General features: G+C 42.0%; 2 protein-coding genes across 5 annotated transcripts; both read right to left on the bottom strand.

Annotated features, from left to right (window-relative positions):
- LOC110532643 (protein QNR-71-like) lies at positions 1-3438 on the bottom strand. Of its 2 annotated transcripts, none has more exons than XM_036988649.1 (5): positions 3211-3438; positions 1985-2080; positions 1668-1765; positions 904-1109; positions 1-481 (listed from the first exon to the last, which is right to left on the bottom strand). In XM_036988649.1, exons 2-5 carry the CDS (start codon positions 2015-2017, stop codon positions 456-458), a joined length of 363 nt encoding a protein of 120 aa, XP_036844544.1. In that variant the 5' UTR covers positions 2018-2080; positions 3211-3438; the 3' UTR covers positions 1-455. The 2 variants fall into 2 exon arrangements, with proteins under 2 accessions (XP_036844544.1, XP_036844545.1); XM_036988650.1 differs by having other exon boundaries at positions 1668-1756; positions 3211-3437.
- A 7404-nt stretch (positions 3439-10842) lies between these two features.
- Positions 10843-15229, bottom strand: LOC118966088 (protein QNR-71-like). Of its 3 annotated transcripts, XM_036988653.1 has the most exons (6): positions 14677-15226; positions 13451-13546; positions 13134-13231; positions 12370-12575; positions 11607-11947; positions 10843-11441 (listed from the first exon to the last, which is right to left on the bottom strand). In XM_036988653.1, exons 2-5 carry the CDS (start codon positions 13481-13483, stop codon positions 11925-11927), a joined length of 360 nt encoding a protein of 119 aa, XP_036844548.1. In that variant the 5' UTR covers positions 13484-13546; positions 14677-15226; the 3' UTR covers positions 10843-11441; positions 11607-11924. The 3 variants fall into 3 exon arrangements, with proteins under 3 accessions (XP_036844548.1, XP_036844547.1, XP_036844546.1); XM_036988652.1 differs by lacking the exons at positions 10843-11441; positions 11607-11947 and having other exon boundaries at positions 11956-12575; positions 13134-13222; positions 14677-15229; XM_036988651.1 differs by lacking the exons at positions 10843-11441; positions 11607-11947 and having other exon boundaries at positions 11956-12575; positions 14677-15229.
- Between the last annotated feature and the right edge of the window lie 3058 nt (positions 15230-18287).

The following is an 18287-nucleotide window of genomic DNA, read 5'->3' on the forward strand; positions in this document are numbered from 1 at the left end:
TATTTGTGCTCTTGGACTTTATTCACCACATCTTGACAAAAAGAAAGACAATAGTACAGTTTTGGATTTTAATGGGGAAAATACATGTAAATGTCTGACTTCACAGTAGTTTACAATACTATTCACTGATAAAACTTCCAGTATAAATATTTGAGGATGCACATTTAAGTTTGATGGTAATAAGCCAAATTATATCCATTAATGAACTTTCAGTTAAAAAATAAATGTATAAAAAATCGATTAAAGAAAAAGCTAAACATTTCAGATGACAGATGTTTCTATGCTGTTGTGTATTTGGCAGTTGAATGGGTTGTTTTCCATTCACACCAGCCTGTCATCGAGCAGTGGGCTGTTCTCTATAAGGTCCCATCGACTCAGAAGGTTCCAGAACAGTAGAGGCCCAGAGCTCCAACCAGGACTGCTCTGGGAGGTGGAGCCAACCACAGACTCCTCCTTCAGAGGAAGGTAGGCTTTGAATCGTCTGTGGAACAAAAGGAAAATTATTAATTACATTCATTTTTTCCAAGGCTCACTTACACACATATGTCAATCTCAATGTGACTCATCTGGTAAAATAAAGGATGAAAAGGTAATGAGAAAAGTGTTATCAATTGTACAATATGCTGCATACAGTTGCCCTGAGACAAGGCTATACAGTGTAGACACCATAGGGGTAATGTCTCAAGCAAGCTGAAAAGGTTATACCTTGTGGTGATATGGAACTCTTCAGAGAGCTGTGACTAGAGTAGACCAATGCTGATTTGTGACTATGCTGATTTGTGACTATTGTTATTTCCAATAACAATAGGTGTTGGACTGAAGGTATTGGACTGATTGTCCCAGGGACCCAGATTCAAGACGTGGCGAGGCAGATGTGCAGAGCAGACATCTTACAGTACATACCCACGGTCATGCTATATTTGGCGCTGGTGACTGCCAGACTGACATCGTTGGTCATGGACACGTTGATACAGAAGATGCCGGAGTCATTGAAAAAGTGACGCAGTACCAGCTGGCACTCATTAGAGGGGGCCACTGTGTTACACATGGTGTGGATGGGCATAAAACAGTCTGCATCAGACACCACCGTGCACACCTCTGTGGGAAGGCTGGGTGGAGAACAGACACAGGGTCAGAAACACTTGTTGAAACTAAGGACCGGATTCCTTTGCTATTTATTTTTAGATGTGATATGTTTTATGACTGCTGCAAGACAAATTGCCTCTCTGAGGACAATACAGTTTTCTGAATCTGAATTCCCTGACCCAGACTAATCCTGGACTAAAATGCTAGAATGATTTTAAATCCAGGATTAGGATTAATCTGAGGCACAGGCGGCTGGTTTCAATTTAAACAGTGAGGAAGGGCTCATAGTAATGGCTGGAACGGAGTGAATGGAATGGTATAAAACACATTAAGCACAAGGTTTCCATGTGTTTAATACTATTCCATTTACTCCAATCCAGACATTATTATGAGCCATCCTCCCCTCAGCAGCATCCTGTGATCTGGGGCAATGAAACTGATCCCAGTGCCTAAGTGGTGGAATATAGGTCTACATACCTAGTGGATTTGTCTGTGGATCATGATTCTGCTTAGGGAAATAATAAATGGTGTGATTGTCTGAGACAGTCTCCCTTAATTGGGTCTGGAGAAGGAATACTCACCTCCCTTGGCAGGTGACAGTTAGATCCACTACGTTTCGTTCAACCTCAGATTCATCCATCTTGATCACAGCATTGTCCACTTGCCCTATCTTCAAACTCTCAAAAATGTCCACACATTTCAGTGTTATTCCAACCTCATGTGTGGAAACATATATAAAACACAGGAAAATCTCATTTTGGACTGCATTGGGCCTTTAAACCCCTTTTACTGCATGAGCAGCAGAGGTCATCCACAAATGTCCACAAATTTCACAGAGATATTCCTGTCACCATCAGTGTACACACATTGTGTTGAGACAGAGGATAACTGTGCATACCTTTCCAAAAGTCTTTGTACCGAGGATCTTCATCTTTCCAGACTGGATACATTTTCATATTCCATGATGGATATCGTGTGAAGCGACTTTTGGGCTCTGGAATATAATCATAGAAATGACATATAAAGCAGAGCATGCATTCATTAGAGTTGAAAAGGAAGGAGCTGACCACACTTTCAGTTGCAACCTTACAGGAGGGCACTGATAAACACTGATTATTTTCATATGCAGTAGTAGTATGTTTTATTTTTAATCCTGAATTTGGATTGAATGCTGGGCATCCACAAATGGCACCCTAGCCAAAATCACAACATGGATATTCCAATTGGAGGAGACCGCAAGGTGCTTATCAAGAGTATTATTGTTACAATAGGCTACTGTATTGTGCAATGATCCCACCAACAGTACAAGTTTACTGTTAAATTAAGAATTAACAGCCGCTGACAGATACTTTCTATATTGTTTGGAATTCATGTAAACTGCTGATTGGTGACAAATGACACTCTTGATTTTTAACAATTAATTTAAAGCTCATGCTACTTGACCTATGTTGAAGATAGCATGCATTACTGCATTGGATCTTCCTAGATGCCCAATGACTGCAATGATGCTTCCTCATAAAATCAAGGATGTCAACAGGTTTAATTCAGATTTGTGCAATGTTTGAAAAGCATTTGGCTATCAAAACGGACAATCTCCATTGAAAGGGTTTTTGTCCAGGACTAGGCTTAATCTGTGTCTGGGAAACTGACCCTTGGTCATGCAAAGGGCACATAGTGTTGCACTGTGGAGCCTCTTTCATGAAGCATCTAAGACAAGACCAAATGCAGTGTTCCTCAATACACTGAAAGGTTTGAATAAAACAAGTGTTGCCTGAAATGCCAGATGTGCTGGCCCAGTGGGCATGTCTAACTTGATAATTTTTTTGTGCAAAATGATCATTATCTGACTAAGAATGGGGGCCTCAAGGGGGGAAAAATAGGCAGGTGTGTTAGAAATTCCTTGAGGCACCCTCACCGAACCATTTTTTCCCCTTGAGGCCCTCTCACAGGACCATTTTTATCCTTAAGGCCACACTCCCACATTGGGAAATCCTGTTGAGCCACAGCCTTAAATGAGGAATAAATCCCTTTTGTAAATTTAAAAAATACTTTCTTGAAAACATAAATGTAGATAAGCCTGGATTATCTGGTATACATAATGATATCCAGAGTGGCTGTACTTACTTGCTGTAGCAGATGAAAAAAGTGCCAGCACCAACACTGCAAGAGCTGTCCCTCTCCTCATGTCCTAAGTGTGCACGCTTCCTTTCCACCTTAAATATGAAACATCCCTTTTCTTCTCCTGCACTGCAGGTTGGAACAAACTGACAAAAGCATTGTGATTACTGGCTTTATAAATGCTCTAATCTCTGACATAACAGCAGTAGTACTAGACCCCTCCTACCCCACTGAAACCTGTGATCCCACCTCCCCCACCTCCCCAAAGGCACTTGTGACCTATCTGGTTTTCCTAGAACAGTAAAGGAGGGCTCACTTATGTAAAGGCACATAATGAAATGGAGATTCAAATGTATTTTACATGCACTTTTTAGGTTGACCTTTGTAGACCATGTGTACAAGATTTCAGAAGATACCTGAGTGTAAGAAAGAAGTTTAACTTGTCTGGTGACACAGGGAGTGATATTATTTGGGGAGTGACGTCCACCAATCCAGTTAAAAGTAAGACATGAATAGAAGAGAACACACCTGTTGTGATTATTTCCCATTAGGCTGTGCAGAGTCTTGGGACTTTTGTCTATTTCTGTCTTCTTTATCTTAATTTGTTTCCATACAGTAGCCTTATAAACTCACTATTACCTACACATCTTCATGAGTGAATTTAGATTCATACTGTATTTGTTAATCTGATTACGGATGGGTGCAACAACAACTATTTATAGAGCCCTTTGTAAGGGATTTCCTCAGGAATAAATGTCAGTTGGCTTTTCATAGCCGATTATTCAGTGCATCTCTACCGCACCTGCTGTCTCTAGAGTTTAAAAAACAGGGCCAAACAGGCAGGATATAACCCCACCCACTTTGCCAAAGCACAGCCCCCACACCACTAGAGGGATATCTTCAACCACCAACTTACTATCCTGAGACAAGGCCGAGTATAGCCCACGAAGATCTGACCGAAGTTAGCTTGCAGGCCCTCGGCCCGCCAGAAGGAGTCGCTAGAACACAATGAGACAAGGAAATCTTCCCGGCCAAACCCTTCCCTAACCAAGCAGAGCCAATTGTGCGCCGTCCCATGGGGCTCCCGGTCACGGACACTGTGACATAGCATGGGATGAAATCCTAGACAGCAGTGGCGCCTCAGCACTGCGATGCAGTGCCTTAGACAGCTGCGCCAAAATCACGCTATATCTACTGTAGCTTTGATTGGACTAATCATGTCAACATCATACCTTCAAAATCTTAGCTAGCAAGCTAGACAAGCAGCCATCTTCATGAATCAAGTCGAGAATCTACAGGCAAATCCTTTTCAATCTTTGTGATATGAAGAGAAATTATAGATAAAACGTATATCAGTGCTCATCGGCCATTGGACATTACACAACAAGTTGGAAATCACAAATTCAACATGAGCGGTTTGGAAGGAATCAGTGGCTAACTGCAAGAGTTGCAAAGCAAGCATTATTTTGCTTCCCCTGCTATTCGGTGGAGAGGGTGTGTGGTCTCCTTTTCCAAGCTTAAAAGGATAAACATTCACACGCAACACCATGGGCCAGAAAAGGTTGAATATATTGGTGTGACCTCTGCTGAGTTCAAAACAACTGGAAACTCAGAACTGGGAAATCTCATATTTCAGTGAGTTCAAGACAACTGGGAACTCTGAAAAGAACAAGCTCCAACTAGGAAAATACGTTTTGAGCGGTCATCCAATTCGAAATTCCAAGTCAGGAACCTCTTTCTAGAGGTCCGACCTGAGGTCATGATTAAACATTGTTTTTTTCTGAATTCTCAGTTGTCTTGAAAGCACCATACATTCAGAGAATGCCAGACTTTGATGACAAAGTTTCATGACAAAATTTGCAAGCAAGGACCGCCGCGCCACCTTCCTGTTCAAGTGAGCACAGCACAACGGTGAGTCCAAAAATGTCTTGTATACTGGTGCATAAATTATGTAAAATACCAGGGAGATTTTTATTTATTTTCATTTAATTTCACCTTTATTTAACCAAGTAGGCTAGTTGAGAACAAGTTCTCATTTACAACTGCGACCTGGCCAAGATAAAGCAAAGCAGTGTGACACAGACAACAACACAGAGTTACACATGGAATAAACAATAAACAAGCCAATAACACAATAAACAAGTCAATGACACAGTAGAAATAAAGAAAGTCTATATACAGTGTGTGCAAAAGGCATGAGGAGGTAGGCAATAAATAGGCCATAGGAGCGAATAATTACAATTTAGCAGATTAACACTGGAGTGATAAATGAGCAGATGATGATGTGCAAGTAGAGATACTGGTGTGCAAAAGAGCAGAAAAGTAAATCAAAACAGTATGGGGATGAGGTTGGTAGCTTGGGTGGGCTATTTACAGATGGACTATGTACAGCTGCAGCGATTGGTTAGCTGCTCAGACAGCTGATGTTTAAAGTTGGTGAGGGAAATAAAAGTCTCCAACTTCAGCGATTTTTGCAATTCGTTCCAGTCACTGGCAGCAGAGAGCTGGAAGGAAAGGCAGCCAAATGAGGTGTTGGCTTCGGGGATGATCAGTGAGATATACCTGCTGGAACGTGTGCTACGGGTGGGTGTTGTTATCGTGACCAGTGAACTGAGACAAGGCGGAGCTTTACCTAGCATAGACTCAGTACCTTGACTCGGTACCTTGAGCGTGGCTGAGGTGCACCCGTGACTGACTCGGAACCCGATTGCACAGCGGAGAAGGTACGGTGGGATTCGAAATGGTCAGTGATCTGTTTATTAACTTGGCTTTCGAAGACTTTAGATAGGCAGGGCAGGATGGATATAGGTCTGTAACAGTTTGGATCTAGGATGTCACCCCCTTTGAAGAGGGGGATGAGCGCGGCAACTTTCCAATCTTTAGGGATCTCGGACGATAGGAAAGAGAGGTTGAACAGGCTGGTAATAGGGGTTGCAACAAAGGCGGCGGATAGTTTTAGAAAGAGAGGGTCCAGATTGTCTAGCCCAGCTGATTTGTACTGGTCCAGGTTTTGCAGCTCTTTCAGAACATCTGCTATCTGGATTTGGGTGAAGGAGAAGCTGGGGAGGCTTAGGCGAGTAGCTGCGGAGGAGGGGGGTGTTGGCCGGGGTTGGAGTTGCCAAGAGGAAGGCATGGCCAGCCGTTGAGAAATGCTTATTGAAATTTCAATTATCATGGATTTATCAGTGGTGACCGTGTTACCTAGCCTCAGTGCAGTAGGCAGCTGGGAGGAGGTGCTCTTGTTCTCCATGGACTTTACAGTGTCCCAAACCTTTTTGGAGCTACAGGATGCAAATTTCTGCTTGAAAAAGCTAGCCTCTGCTTTCCTGACTGACTGCGTGTATTGGTTCCTGACTTCCCTGAACAGTTGCATATCGCGGGGACTATTCGATGCTATTGCAGTCTGCCACAGGATGTTTTTGTGCTGGTCAAGGGCAGTCATGTCTGGAGTGAACCAAGGGCTATATCTGTTCTTAGTTCTGCATATATATTTTTGAACGGGGCATGCTCATCTAAGATGGTGAGGAAATTACTTTTAAAGAATGACCAGGCATCCTCGACTGACGGGATGAGGTCAATATCTTTCCAGGATACCCGGGCCAGGTCGAATAGAAAGGCCTGTGTTTTAGGGAGCGTTTGACAGTGATGAGGGGTGGTCGTTTGACCGCGGACCCATAGTGGATACAGGCAATGAGGCAGTAATCGCTGAGATCCTGATTGAAAACAGCAGAGGTGTATTTGGAGGGCAAGTTGGTCAGGATAATGTCTATGAGGGTGCCGATGTTTACGGTTTTAGGGTTGTACCTGGTGGGTTCCTTGATGATTTGTGTGAGATTGAGGGCATCTAGCTTAGATTGTAGGACTGCCGGGGTGTTAAGCATATCCCAGTTTAGGTCACCTAGCAGAACGAAGCTTCTGATGTTAACATGCATGAAACCAAGGCTTTTTCGATCACAGAAGTCAACAAATGAGGGTGCCTGGGGACACGCAGGGCCTGGGTTTACCTCCACATCACCCAAGGAACAGAGGAGTAGGATGAGGGTATGGCTAAAGGCTATTAAAACTGGTCGCCTAGAGTGTGGGGACAAAGAATAAAAGGAGAAGATTTCTGAGCGTGGTAGAATAGATTCACGGCAGAATGTGCAGACAGGGGTATGGTGGGGTGCGGGTACAGCTGAGGTAAGCCCAGGCACTGAGGGATGATAAGAGAGGTTGTATCTCTGGAAATGCTAGTTATAATGGGTGAGGTCTGTAACTAAGAAAGTGTACTGTAGCTAAGAAAGTGATACTAAGTTTATGTTGTGTAGTAAGCTGTTAGTAGCCCATGTGCCTCACCATAATAATTTGGTCCCTTTCCCCTTCATAACTTAGCCTACTGTAACTTAGCCTACTGACTTGGTGGTGCACATGTACAGTTGAAGTCGTAAGTTTACAAACACTTAGGTTGGAGTCATTAAAACTTGTTTTTCAACTATAGTTAACAAACTATAGTTTTGGCAAGTCAGTGAGGACATCTACTTCATGCATGACACAAGTAATTTTTCCAACAATTGTTTACAGACAAATTATTTCACTTATAATTCACTGTATCACAATTCCAGTGGGTCAGAAGTTAACGTACACTTGACTGTGTCTTTAAACAGCTTGGAAAATTACAGAAAATTATGTCATGACTTTAGAAGCTTCTGATAGGCTAATTGACATAATTTGAGTCAATTGGAGGTGTACCTGTTGATGTATTTCAAGGCCTACCTTCAAACTCAGTGCCTCTTTGCTTGACATCATGGGAAAATCCAAAGAAAGCAGCCAAGACCTCAGAAAAAAATGGAAGACCTCCACAAGTCTGGTTAATCCTTGGGAGCAATTTCCAAACGCCTGAAGGTACCACGTTCATCTGTGCAAACAATAGTATGCAAGTATAAACACCATGGGACAACGCAGCCGTCATACCGCTCAGGAAAGAGACGCGTTCTGTCTCCTAGAGATGAACGACCTTTGGGGCGAAAAGTGCAAATCAATCCCAGAACAACAGCAAAGGACCTTGTGAAGATGATGGAGGAAACAGGAACAAAAGTATCTATATTCACAGTAAAAACGAGTCCTATATCGACATAACCTGAATGGCCACTCGGCAAGGAAAAAGCCACTGCTCAAAAAAACGGCATGAAAAAAGCCAGACTACGGTTTGCAACTGCGCATGGGGACAAAGATCGTACATTTTGGAGAAATATCCTCTGGTCTGATGAAACAAAAATAGAACTGTTTGGCTATAATGACCATCATTATGTTTGGAGGAAAAAGGGGGAGGCTTGCAAGCCGAAGAACACCATCCCAACTGTGAAGCATGGGGGTTGCAGCATCATGTTGTGGGGATGCTTTGCTGCAAGAGGGAAATAGATGGCATCATGAGGAAGAACAATTATGTGGATATATTGAAGCAACAACTCAAGACATCAGTCTGGAAGTTAAAGCTTGGTCACAAATGGGTCTTCCAAATGGACAATGACCTCGAGCATACTTCCAAAGTTGTGGCAAAATGGCTTAAGGACAACAAAGTCAAGGTATTGGAGTGGCCATCACAAAGCCCTGATCTCAATCCCATGGAGAATTTGTGGGCAGAACTGAAAAGGAGTGTGTGAGCAAGGAGGCATACAAACCTGACTCAGTTATACCAGCTCTGTCAGGATAAACGGGCCAAAATTCACCCAATTTATTGTGGGAAGCTTGTGGAAGGCTACCCGAAATGTTTGACCCAGGTTAAACAATTTAAAGGCAATGCTACCAAATACTAATTGAGTGTATGTCAACTTCTGACCCACTGGGAATGTGATGAAAGAAATCAAATCTGAAATAAATAATTCTCTCTACTAGTATTCTGACATTTCACATTCTTAAAATAAAGTGGTGATCCTAACTGACCTAAGACAGGGAATGTATTACTTAAATGTCAGGAAATATGAAAAACTGAGTTTAAATGTATTTGGCTAAGGTGTATGTAAACTTTTGACTTCAACTGTAGCTTAATGCCTGTTTTAGAGAAATGTCATCATCGAATATTGTAAGAGCTTTCATTGACTGCTTATATGCCCCCATTATTTATCCTATGATTCTGACTTGGTGTACAGGGAGAATACAGTAAGAACAGCCTATGTTTTGAATTCTGTTGCTGTACATTTAAAAAATGCTGAACAAATAGTTATATTGACTATTTCCACCTTAAATTGCTCATTACTGTCTTCTCAAAATGACGGATTGCCTCTTATCTGCTCATCGGTCCCTTATGCCATATTTTGTGCATCTCAATTGTCAGTAGAAACCACATTTGTTTAAGCAAGTCAGCCATGTATTCAGTGAATGTGACAAATAAAGTTTGATTAGATATCTGCTATGTTTTTTTTAAAGGCAGTAAATGAGGCTGAATGAACTGTTTCGCTGCCAGACAAGGCCCGCTGATAGTCAGGTGTTGTGGTGGTAAGGATTAACGCCATGGTGGTGAAAAGAAGGCTCTGCTGTTGGGACAGCTTTATGCAGGCCCTAACAGCTTGTGGGTGCCTTTTGTCATTGTTATAGTGCAATTTATGTGTTGTTTAGCTTTGCATGCATGCATCAACAACAAAACAATTGGGGAGTTTGCCCCACCAAGATTTACATGCTAAAATCGGCACTAAATATCTACTATGTTATGTACAGTAGATGTACTTCTTATAGGGTACTGTAAGAAGTCTAGTGAAACTGCTGGAGTGTTGAGAATGTTACTAGCTTTTATTAAAATTGGGTAATTAGCAGTGATGTATATACACCCTGGATTGGTAATGCTATGTATTGGCTATGCTATGTATTGGCTATTGAGAGGCGTTGAAAACACCGGTCGGCCATATTGGTACTCTCCAGTAGAAGCATTCCTCCATAGGAATGAATGGAATTCTACAGTATTTCAATTAAATGTTTCAACAACAAAATGACATGTATTTAAGTATTCTGTAGTGGGGACATAGATTTCAGTAATCTCTAAAAAAATTATACTTCAGGGAAAAAATTATTTTGTATGTTTAGCTCACATAATATAATTTAAAAGTATGCATTAAGGTTAAGGTGTCTGTAATATGATAAACGTGTCACAAACAAATGTAGTCATTAATAAATTAATTTCTATTGCATCCAAAATATTTTTTACAATTGTGAGGGATGTCTTATTGGTCATCTAGTGTAGCTTATATATAAATCATTGGTGATTACAGTGTCACGTGAAAACTGTGCTAATAAGTGAATAGCCATCTTAAAATACCACCTGACCCATTGCATTTAGGCCAATCTCGACTCAATATGTCCCAAAGTAGTCCTAATGATTCTGGGATTTACACTCAAATAGTTGCAGCTCTATTCTAATGAGGCTATTCAGTATTAAAATATTCTGACAATCTGAGCAATAATGATAAAATCTTGCCAGAATAAACAGTGAATAAAATACCACAACACTCTTGATGCATAAATTCAACAATCTGAGGTATAATAACTGGAATGCAGAGTAAGTTATACTGATTAGTGAAACGTTTCTGTGTCAACAGAACAATAGGTCATACAATGCTGTTAAGAGAGACTGCTTACAGGCAGGAAAAATGTCAGGAATGTAAAGTTAATAAGGATTACTGGGGCGCTTGTGACTCCTAAATTCATCCAGCTTTGTCCTCTCCTCCCTTCAGAACCATAAAAGTCACAGTGTAAAAAAAAAAAGTGTATTAATATTTTATTGTCAAATTGTGAGACTGTTTAAACAATGTCACCATTCAGAGCAAAGATGTATAATTACTCTCTCCTAACTTTCAATTTAATGTTCCTAACTTAACACTAACATCTAAGAAAAACTACATAGTGTAAATAAATCCTTTTGTCTTTTTTAGAAAATAAATGCATTCTTTAATAGCTCAATGCGATTCAAAATAATGTAAGCAAATGCTTCTATCATGTATGTCCAAGTAAACATGTGAATCTCTCTTCAGTTATCACTCTCGCTGTGAGGAGAGGTGTTGGAGGCAGTTCAGGAATCGGTGCGGGGTGTCCCACTCTGAGCCAAAGTGTTGAGCATCACATTGTCAGATGACAGCACAGCCAGATTTGCGGCCAATTCGCTCTGCTTTGCCTCAACAACGTCCTCCCGAACAGACAGCATTATCTCTGCGACGAGTCTTTTGGATGAGTCTATATTAAAGATAGACTCCTTGTCTGAGCTGTCCACCGCTCTTAATGAATAAAAAATACATTTAATTTGTGCAGCACTTTTCATAACAGAGTTCTCAAAGCTCTACAAAAATAGAAACATTTAGAATCAAGGCTGTTCAAATAACAACAGTGGGCTAGGTGCTAAAAAGCTTTTCAGATTAGGACTATGAGAAAGACAGTATTACCTTGGCCTCTGGGACTCTGGAGTTGAGAAGTCTCCCTCGGGTGATGATGGACTGGTCGATTGCATTGTCTCAGTTGGGAAATGAAAAGCATCCCTGTGAACTGTGTAAATGTGCATCTTGTTGGGGGGCTGCTCTGGAACCTTTCTACGGCGAAGCACTGGGCGCCATGGCAGCCTCACCTTTGGCTTTCCCTCTGGAGGAGTAGGAACGAGGCCAGAGACATTGAAGACTGATTTGGAAGAGGTCAGGAGGGATTTGGACAGACTGTCTTCTTCGTCTGTGGAGGAAATCCTTTGGGCCTCTTCGTCGATAGGGATATCAGAAGGTAGGCTTTGAATCGTCTGTGGAACAAAAGGAAAATTATTAATTACATTCATTTTTTCCAAGGCTCACTTACACACATATGTCAATCTCAATGTGACTCATCTGGTAAAATAAAGGATGAAAAGGTAATGAGAAAAGTGTTATCAATTGTACAATATGCTGCATACAGTTGCCCTGAGACAAGGCTATACAGTGTAGACACCATAGGGGTAATGTCTCAAGCAAGCTGAAAAGGTTATACCTTGTGGTGATATGGAACTCTTCAGAGAGCTGTGACTAGAGTAGACCAATGCTGATTTGTGACTATGCTGATTTGTGACTATTGTTATTTCCAATAACAATAGGTGTTGGACTGAAGGTATTGGACTGATTGTCCCAGGGACCCAGATTCAAGACGTGGCGAGGCAGATGTGCAGAGCAGACATCTTACAGTACATACCCACGGTCATGCTATATTTGGCGCTGGTGACTGCCAGACTGACATCGTTGGTCATGGACACGTTGATACAGAAGATGCCGGAGTCATTGAAAAAGTGACGCAGTACCAGCTGGCACTCATTAGAGGGGGCCACTGTGTTACACATGGTGTGGATGGGCATAAAACAGTCTGCATCAGACACCACCGTGCACACCTCTGTGGGAAGGCTGGGTGGAGAACAGACACAGGGTCAGAAACACTTGTTGAAACTAAGGACCGGATTCCTTTGCTATTTATTTTTAGATGTGATATGTTTTATGACTGCTGCAAGACAAATTGCCTCTCTGAGGACAATACAGTTTTCTGAATCTGAATTCCCTGACCCAGACTAATCCTGGACTAAAATGCTAGAATGATTTTAAATCCAGGATTAGGATTAATCTGAGGCACAGGCGGCTGGTTTCAATTTAAACAGTGAGGAAGGGCTCATAGTAATGGCTGGAACGGAGTGAATGGAATGGTATAAAACACATTAAGCACAAGGTTTCCATGTGTTTAATACTATTCCATTTACTCCAATCCAGACATTATTATGAGCCATCCTCCCCTCAGCAGCATCCTGTGATCTGGGGCAATGAAACTGATCCCAGTGCCTAAGTGGTGGAATATAGGTCTACATACCTAGTGGATTTGTCTGTGGATCATGATTCTGCTTAGGGAAATAATAAATGGTGTGATTGTCTGAGACAGTCTCCCTTAATTGGGTCTGGAGAAGGAATACTCACCTCCCTTGGCAGGTGACAGTTAGATCCACTACGTTTCGTTCAACCTCAGATTCATCCATCTTGATCACAGCATTGTCCACTTGCCCTATCTTCAAACTCTCAAAAATGTCCACACATTTCAGTGTTATTCCAACCTCATGTGTGGAAACATATATAAAACACAGGAAAATCTCATTTTGGACTGCATTGGGCCTTTAAACCCCTTTTACTGCATGAGCAGCAGAGGTCATCCACAAATGTCCACAAATTTCACAGAGATATTCCTGTCACCATCAGTGTACACACATTGTGTTGAGACAGAGGATAACTGTGCATACCTTTCCAAAAGTCTTTGTACCGAGGATCTTCATCTTTCCAGACTGGATACATTTTCATATTCCATGATGGATATCGTGTGAAGCGACTTTTGGGCTCTGGAATATAATCATAGAAATGACATATAAAGCAGAGCATGCATTCATTAGAGTTGAAAAGGAAGGAGCTGACCACACTTTCAGTTGCAACCTTACAGGAGGGCACTGATAAACACTGATTATTTTCATATGCAGTAGTAGTATGTTTTATTTTTAATCCTGAATTTGGATTGAATGCTGGGCATCCACAAATGGCACCCTAGCCAAAATCACAACATGGATATTCCAATTGGAGGAGACCGCAAGGTGCTTATCAAGAGTATTATTGTTACAATAGGCTACTGTATTGTGCAATGATCCCACCAACAGTACAAGTTTACTGTTAAATTAAGAATTAACAGCCGCTGACAGATACTTTCTATATTGTTTGGAATTCATGTAAACTGCTGATTGGTGACAAATGACACTCTTGATTTTTAACAATTAATTTAAAGCTCATGCTACTTGACCTATGTTGAAGATAGCATGCATTACTGCATTGGATCTTCCTAGATGCCCAATGACTGCAATGATGCTTCCTCATAAAATCAAGGATGTCAACAGGTTTAATTCAGATTTGTGCAATGTTTGAAAAGCATTTGGCTATCAAAACGGACAATCTCCATTGAAAGGGTTTTTGTCCAGGACTAGGCTTAATCTGTGTCTGGGAAACTGACCCTTGGTCATGCAAAGGGCACATAGTGTTGCACTGTGGAGCCTCTTTCATGAAGCATCTAAGACAAGACCAAATGCAGTGTTCCTCAATACACTGAAAGGTTTGAATAAAACAAGTGTTGCCTGAAATGCCAGATGTGCTGGCCCAGTGGGCATGTCTAACTTGATAATTTTTTTGTGCAAAATGATCATTATCTGACTAAGAATGGGGGCCTCAAGGGGGGAAAAATAGGCAGGTGTGTTAGAAATTCCTTGAGGCACCCTCACCGAACCATTTTTTCCCCTTGAGGCCCTCTCACAGGACCATTTTTATCCTTAAGGCCACACTCCCACATTGGGAAATCCTGTTGAGCCACAGCCTTAAATGAGGAATAAATCCCTTTTGTAAATTTAAAAAATACTTTCTTGAAAACATAAATGTAGATAAGCCTGGATTATCTGGTATACATAATGATATCCAGAGTGGCTGTACTTACTTGCTGTAGCAGATGAAAAAAGTGCCAGCACCAACACTGCAAGAGCTGTCCCTCTCCTCATGTCCTAAGTGTGCACGCTTCCTTTCCACCTTAAATATGAAACATCCCTTTTCTTCTCCTGCACTGCAGGTTGGAACAAACTGACAAAAGCATTGTGATTACTGGCTTTATAAATGCTCTAATCTCTGACATAACAGCAGTAGTACTAGACCCCTCCTACCCCACTGAAACCTGTGATCCCACCTCCCCCACCTCCCCAAAGGCACTTGTGACCTATCTGGTTTTCCTAGAACAGTAAAGGAGGGCTCACTTATGTAAAGGCACATAATGAAATGGAGATTCAAATGTATTTTACATGCACTTTTTAGGTTGACCTTTGTAGACCATGTGTACAAGATTTCAGAAGATACCTGAGTGTAAGAAAGAAGTTTAACTTGTCTGGTGACACAGGGAGTGATATTATTTGGGGAGTGACGTCCACCAATCCAGTTAAAAGTAAGACATGAATAGAAGAGAACACACCTGTTGTGATTATTTCCCATTAGGCTGTGCAGAGTCTTGGGACTTTTGTCTATTTCTGTCTTCTTTATCTTAATTTGTTTCCATACAGTAGCCTTATAAACTCACTATTACCTACACATCTTCATGAGTGAATTTAGATTCATACTGTATTTGTTAATCTGATTACGGATGGGTGCAACAACAACTATTTATAGAGCCCTTTGTAAGGGATTTCCTCAGGAATAAATGTCAGTTGGCTTTTCATAGCCGATTATTCAGTGCATCTCTACCGCACCTGCTGTCTCTAGAGTTTAAAAAACAGGGCCAAACAGGCAGGATATAACCCCACCCACTTTGCCAAAGCACAGCCCCCACACCACTAGAGGGATATCTTCAACCACCAACTTACTATCCTGAGACAAGGCCGAGTATAGCCCACGAAGATCTGACCGAAGTTAGCTTGCAGGCCCTCGGCCCGCCAGAAGGAGTCGCTAGAACACAATGAGACAAGGAAATCTTCCCGGCCAAACCCTTCCCTAACCAAGCAGAGCCAATTGTGCGCCGTCCCATGGGGCTCCCGGTCACGGACACTGTGACATAGCATGGGATGAAATCCTAGACAGCAGTGGCGCCTCAGCACTGCGATGCAGTGCCTTAGACAGCTGCGCCAAAATCACGCTATATCTACTGTAGCTTTGATTGGACTAATCATGTCAACATCATACCTTCAAAATCTTAGCTAGCAAGCTAGACAAGCAGCCATCTTCATGAATCAAGTCGAGAATCTACAGGCAAATCCTTTTCAATCTTTGTGATATGAAGAGAAATTATAGATAAAACGTATATCAGTGCTCATCGGCCATTGGACATTACACAACAAGTTGGAAATCACAAATTCAACATGAGCGGTTTGGAAGGAATCAGTGGCTAACTGCAAGAGTTGCAAAGCAAGCATTATTTTGCTTCCCCTGCTATTCGGTGGAGAGGGTGTGTGGTCTCCTTTTCCAAGCTTAAAAGGATAAACATTCACACGCAACACCATGGGCCAGAAAAGGTTGAATATATTGGTGTGACCTCTGCTGAGTTCAAAACAACTGGAAACTCAGAACTGGGAAATCTCATATTTCAGTGAGTTCAAGACAACTGGGAACTCTGAAAAGAACAAGCTCCAACTAGGAAAATACGTTTTGAGCGGTCATCCAATTCGAAATTCCAAGTCAGGAACCTCTTTCTAGAGGTCCGACCTGAGGTCATGATTAAACATTGTTTTTTTCTGAATTCTCAGTTGTCTTGAAAGCACCATACATTCAGAGAATGCCAGACTTTGATGACAAAGTTTCATGACAAAATTTGCAAGCAAGGACCGCCGCGCCACCTTCCTGTTCAAGTGAGCACAGCACAACGGTGAGTCCAAAAATGTCTTGTATACTGGTGCATAAATTATGTAAAATACCAGGGAGATTTTTATTTATTTTCATTTAATTTCACCTTTATTTAACCAAGTAGGCTAGTTGAGAACAAGTTCTCATTTACAACTGCGACCTGGCCAAGATAAAGCAAAGCAGTGTGACACAGACAACAACACAGAGTTACACATGGAATAAACAATAAACAAGCCAATAACACAATAAACAAGTCAATGACACAGTAGAAATAAAGAAAGTCTATATACAGTGTGTGCAAAAGGCATGAGGAGGTAGGCAATAAATAGGCCATAGGAGCGAATAATTACAATTTAGCAGATTAACACTGGAGTGATAAATGAGCAGATGATGATGTGCAAGTAGAGATACTGGTGTGCAAAAGAGCAGAAAAGTAAATCAAAACAGTATGGGGATGAGGTTGGTAGCTTGGGTGGGCTATTTACAGATGGACTATGTACAGCTGCAGCGATTGGTTAGCTGCTCAGACAGCTGATGTTTAAAGTTGGTGAGGGAAATAAAAGTCTCCAACTTCAGCGATTTTTGCAATTCGTTCCAGTCACTGGCAGCAGAGAGCTGGAAGGAAAGGCAGCCAAATGAGGTGTTGGCTTCGGGGATGATCAGTGAGATATACCTGCTGGAACGTGTGCTACGGGTGGGTGTTGTTATCGTGACCAGTGAACTGAGACAAGGCGGAGCTTTACCTAGCATAGACTCAGTACCTTGACTCGGTACCTTGAGCGTGGCTGAGGTGCACCCGTGACTGACTCGGAACCCGATTGCACAGCGGAGAAGGTACGGTGGGATTCGAAATGGTCAGTGATCTGTTTATTAACTTGGCTTTCGAAGACTTTAGATAGGCAGGGCAGGATGGATATAGGTCTGTAACAGTTTGGATCTAGGATGTCACCCCCTTTGAAGAGGGGGATGAGCGCGGCAACTTTCCAATCTTTAGGGATCTCGGACGATAGGAAAGAGAGGTTGAACAGGCTGGTAATAGGGGTTGCAACAAAGGCGGCGGATAGTTTTAGAAAGAGAGGGTCCAGATTGTCTAGCCCAGCTGATTTGTACTGGTCCAGGTTTTGCAGCTCTTTCAGAACATCTGCTATCTGGATTTGGGTGAAGGAGAAGCTGGGGAGGCTTAGGCGAGTAGCTGCGGAGGAGGGGGGTGTTGGCCGGGGTTGGAGTTGCCAAGAGGAAGGCATGGCCAGCCGTTGAGAAATGCTTATTGAAATTTCAATTATCATGGATTTATCAGTGGTGACCGTGTTACCTAGCCTCAGTGCAGTAGGCAGCTGGGAGGAGGTGCTCTTGTTCTCCATGGACTTTACAGTGTCCCAAACCTTTTTGGAGCTACAGGATGCAAATTTCTGCTTGAAAAAGCTAGCCTCTGCTTTCCTGACTGACTGCGTGTATTGGTTCCTGACTTCCCTGAACAGTTGCATATCGCGGGGACTATTCGATGCTATTGCAGTCTGCCACAGGATGTTTTTGTGCTGGTCAAGGGCAGTCATGTCTGGAGTGAACCAAGGGCTATATCTGTTCTTAGTTCTGCATATATATTTTTGAACGGGGCATGCTCATCTAAGATGGTGAGGAAATTACTTTTAAAGAATGACCAGGCATCCTCGACTGACGGGATGAGGTCAATATCTTTCCAGGATACCCGGGCCAGGTCGAATAGAAAGG

Source organism: Oncorhynchus mykiss, chromosome 9 (assembly GCF_013265735.2).
Source record: "Oncorhynchus mykiss isolate Arlee chromosome 9, USDA_OmykA_1.1, whole genome shotgun sequence".
NCBI lineage: Eukaryota > Metazoa > Chordata > Actinopteri > Salmoniformes > Salmonidae > Oncorhynchus > Oncorhynchus mykiss.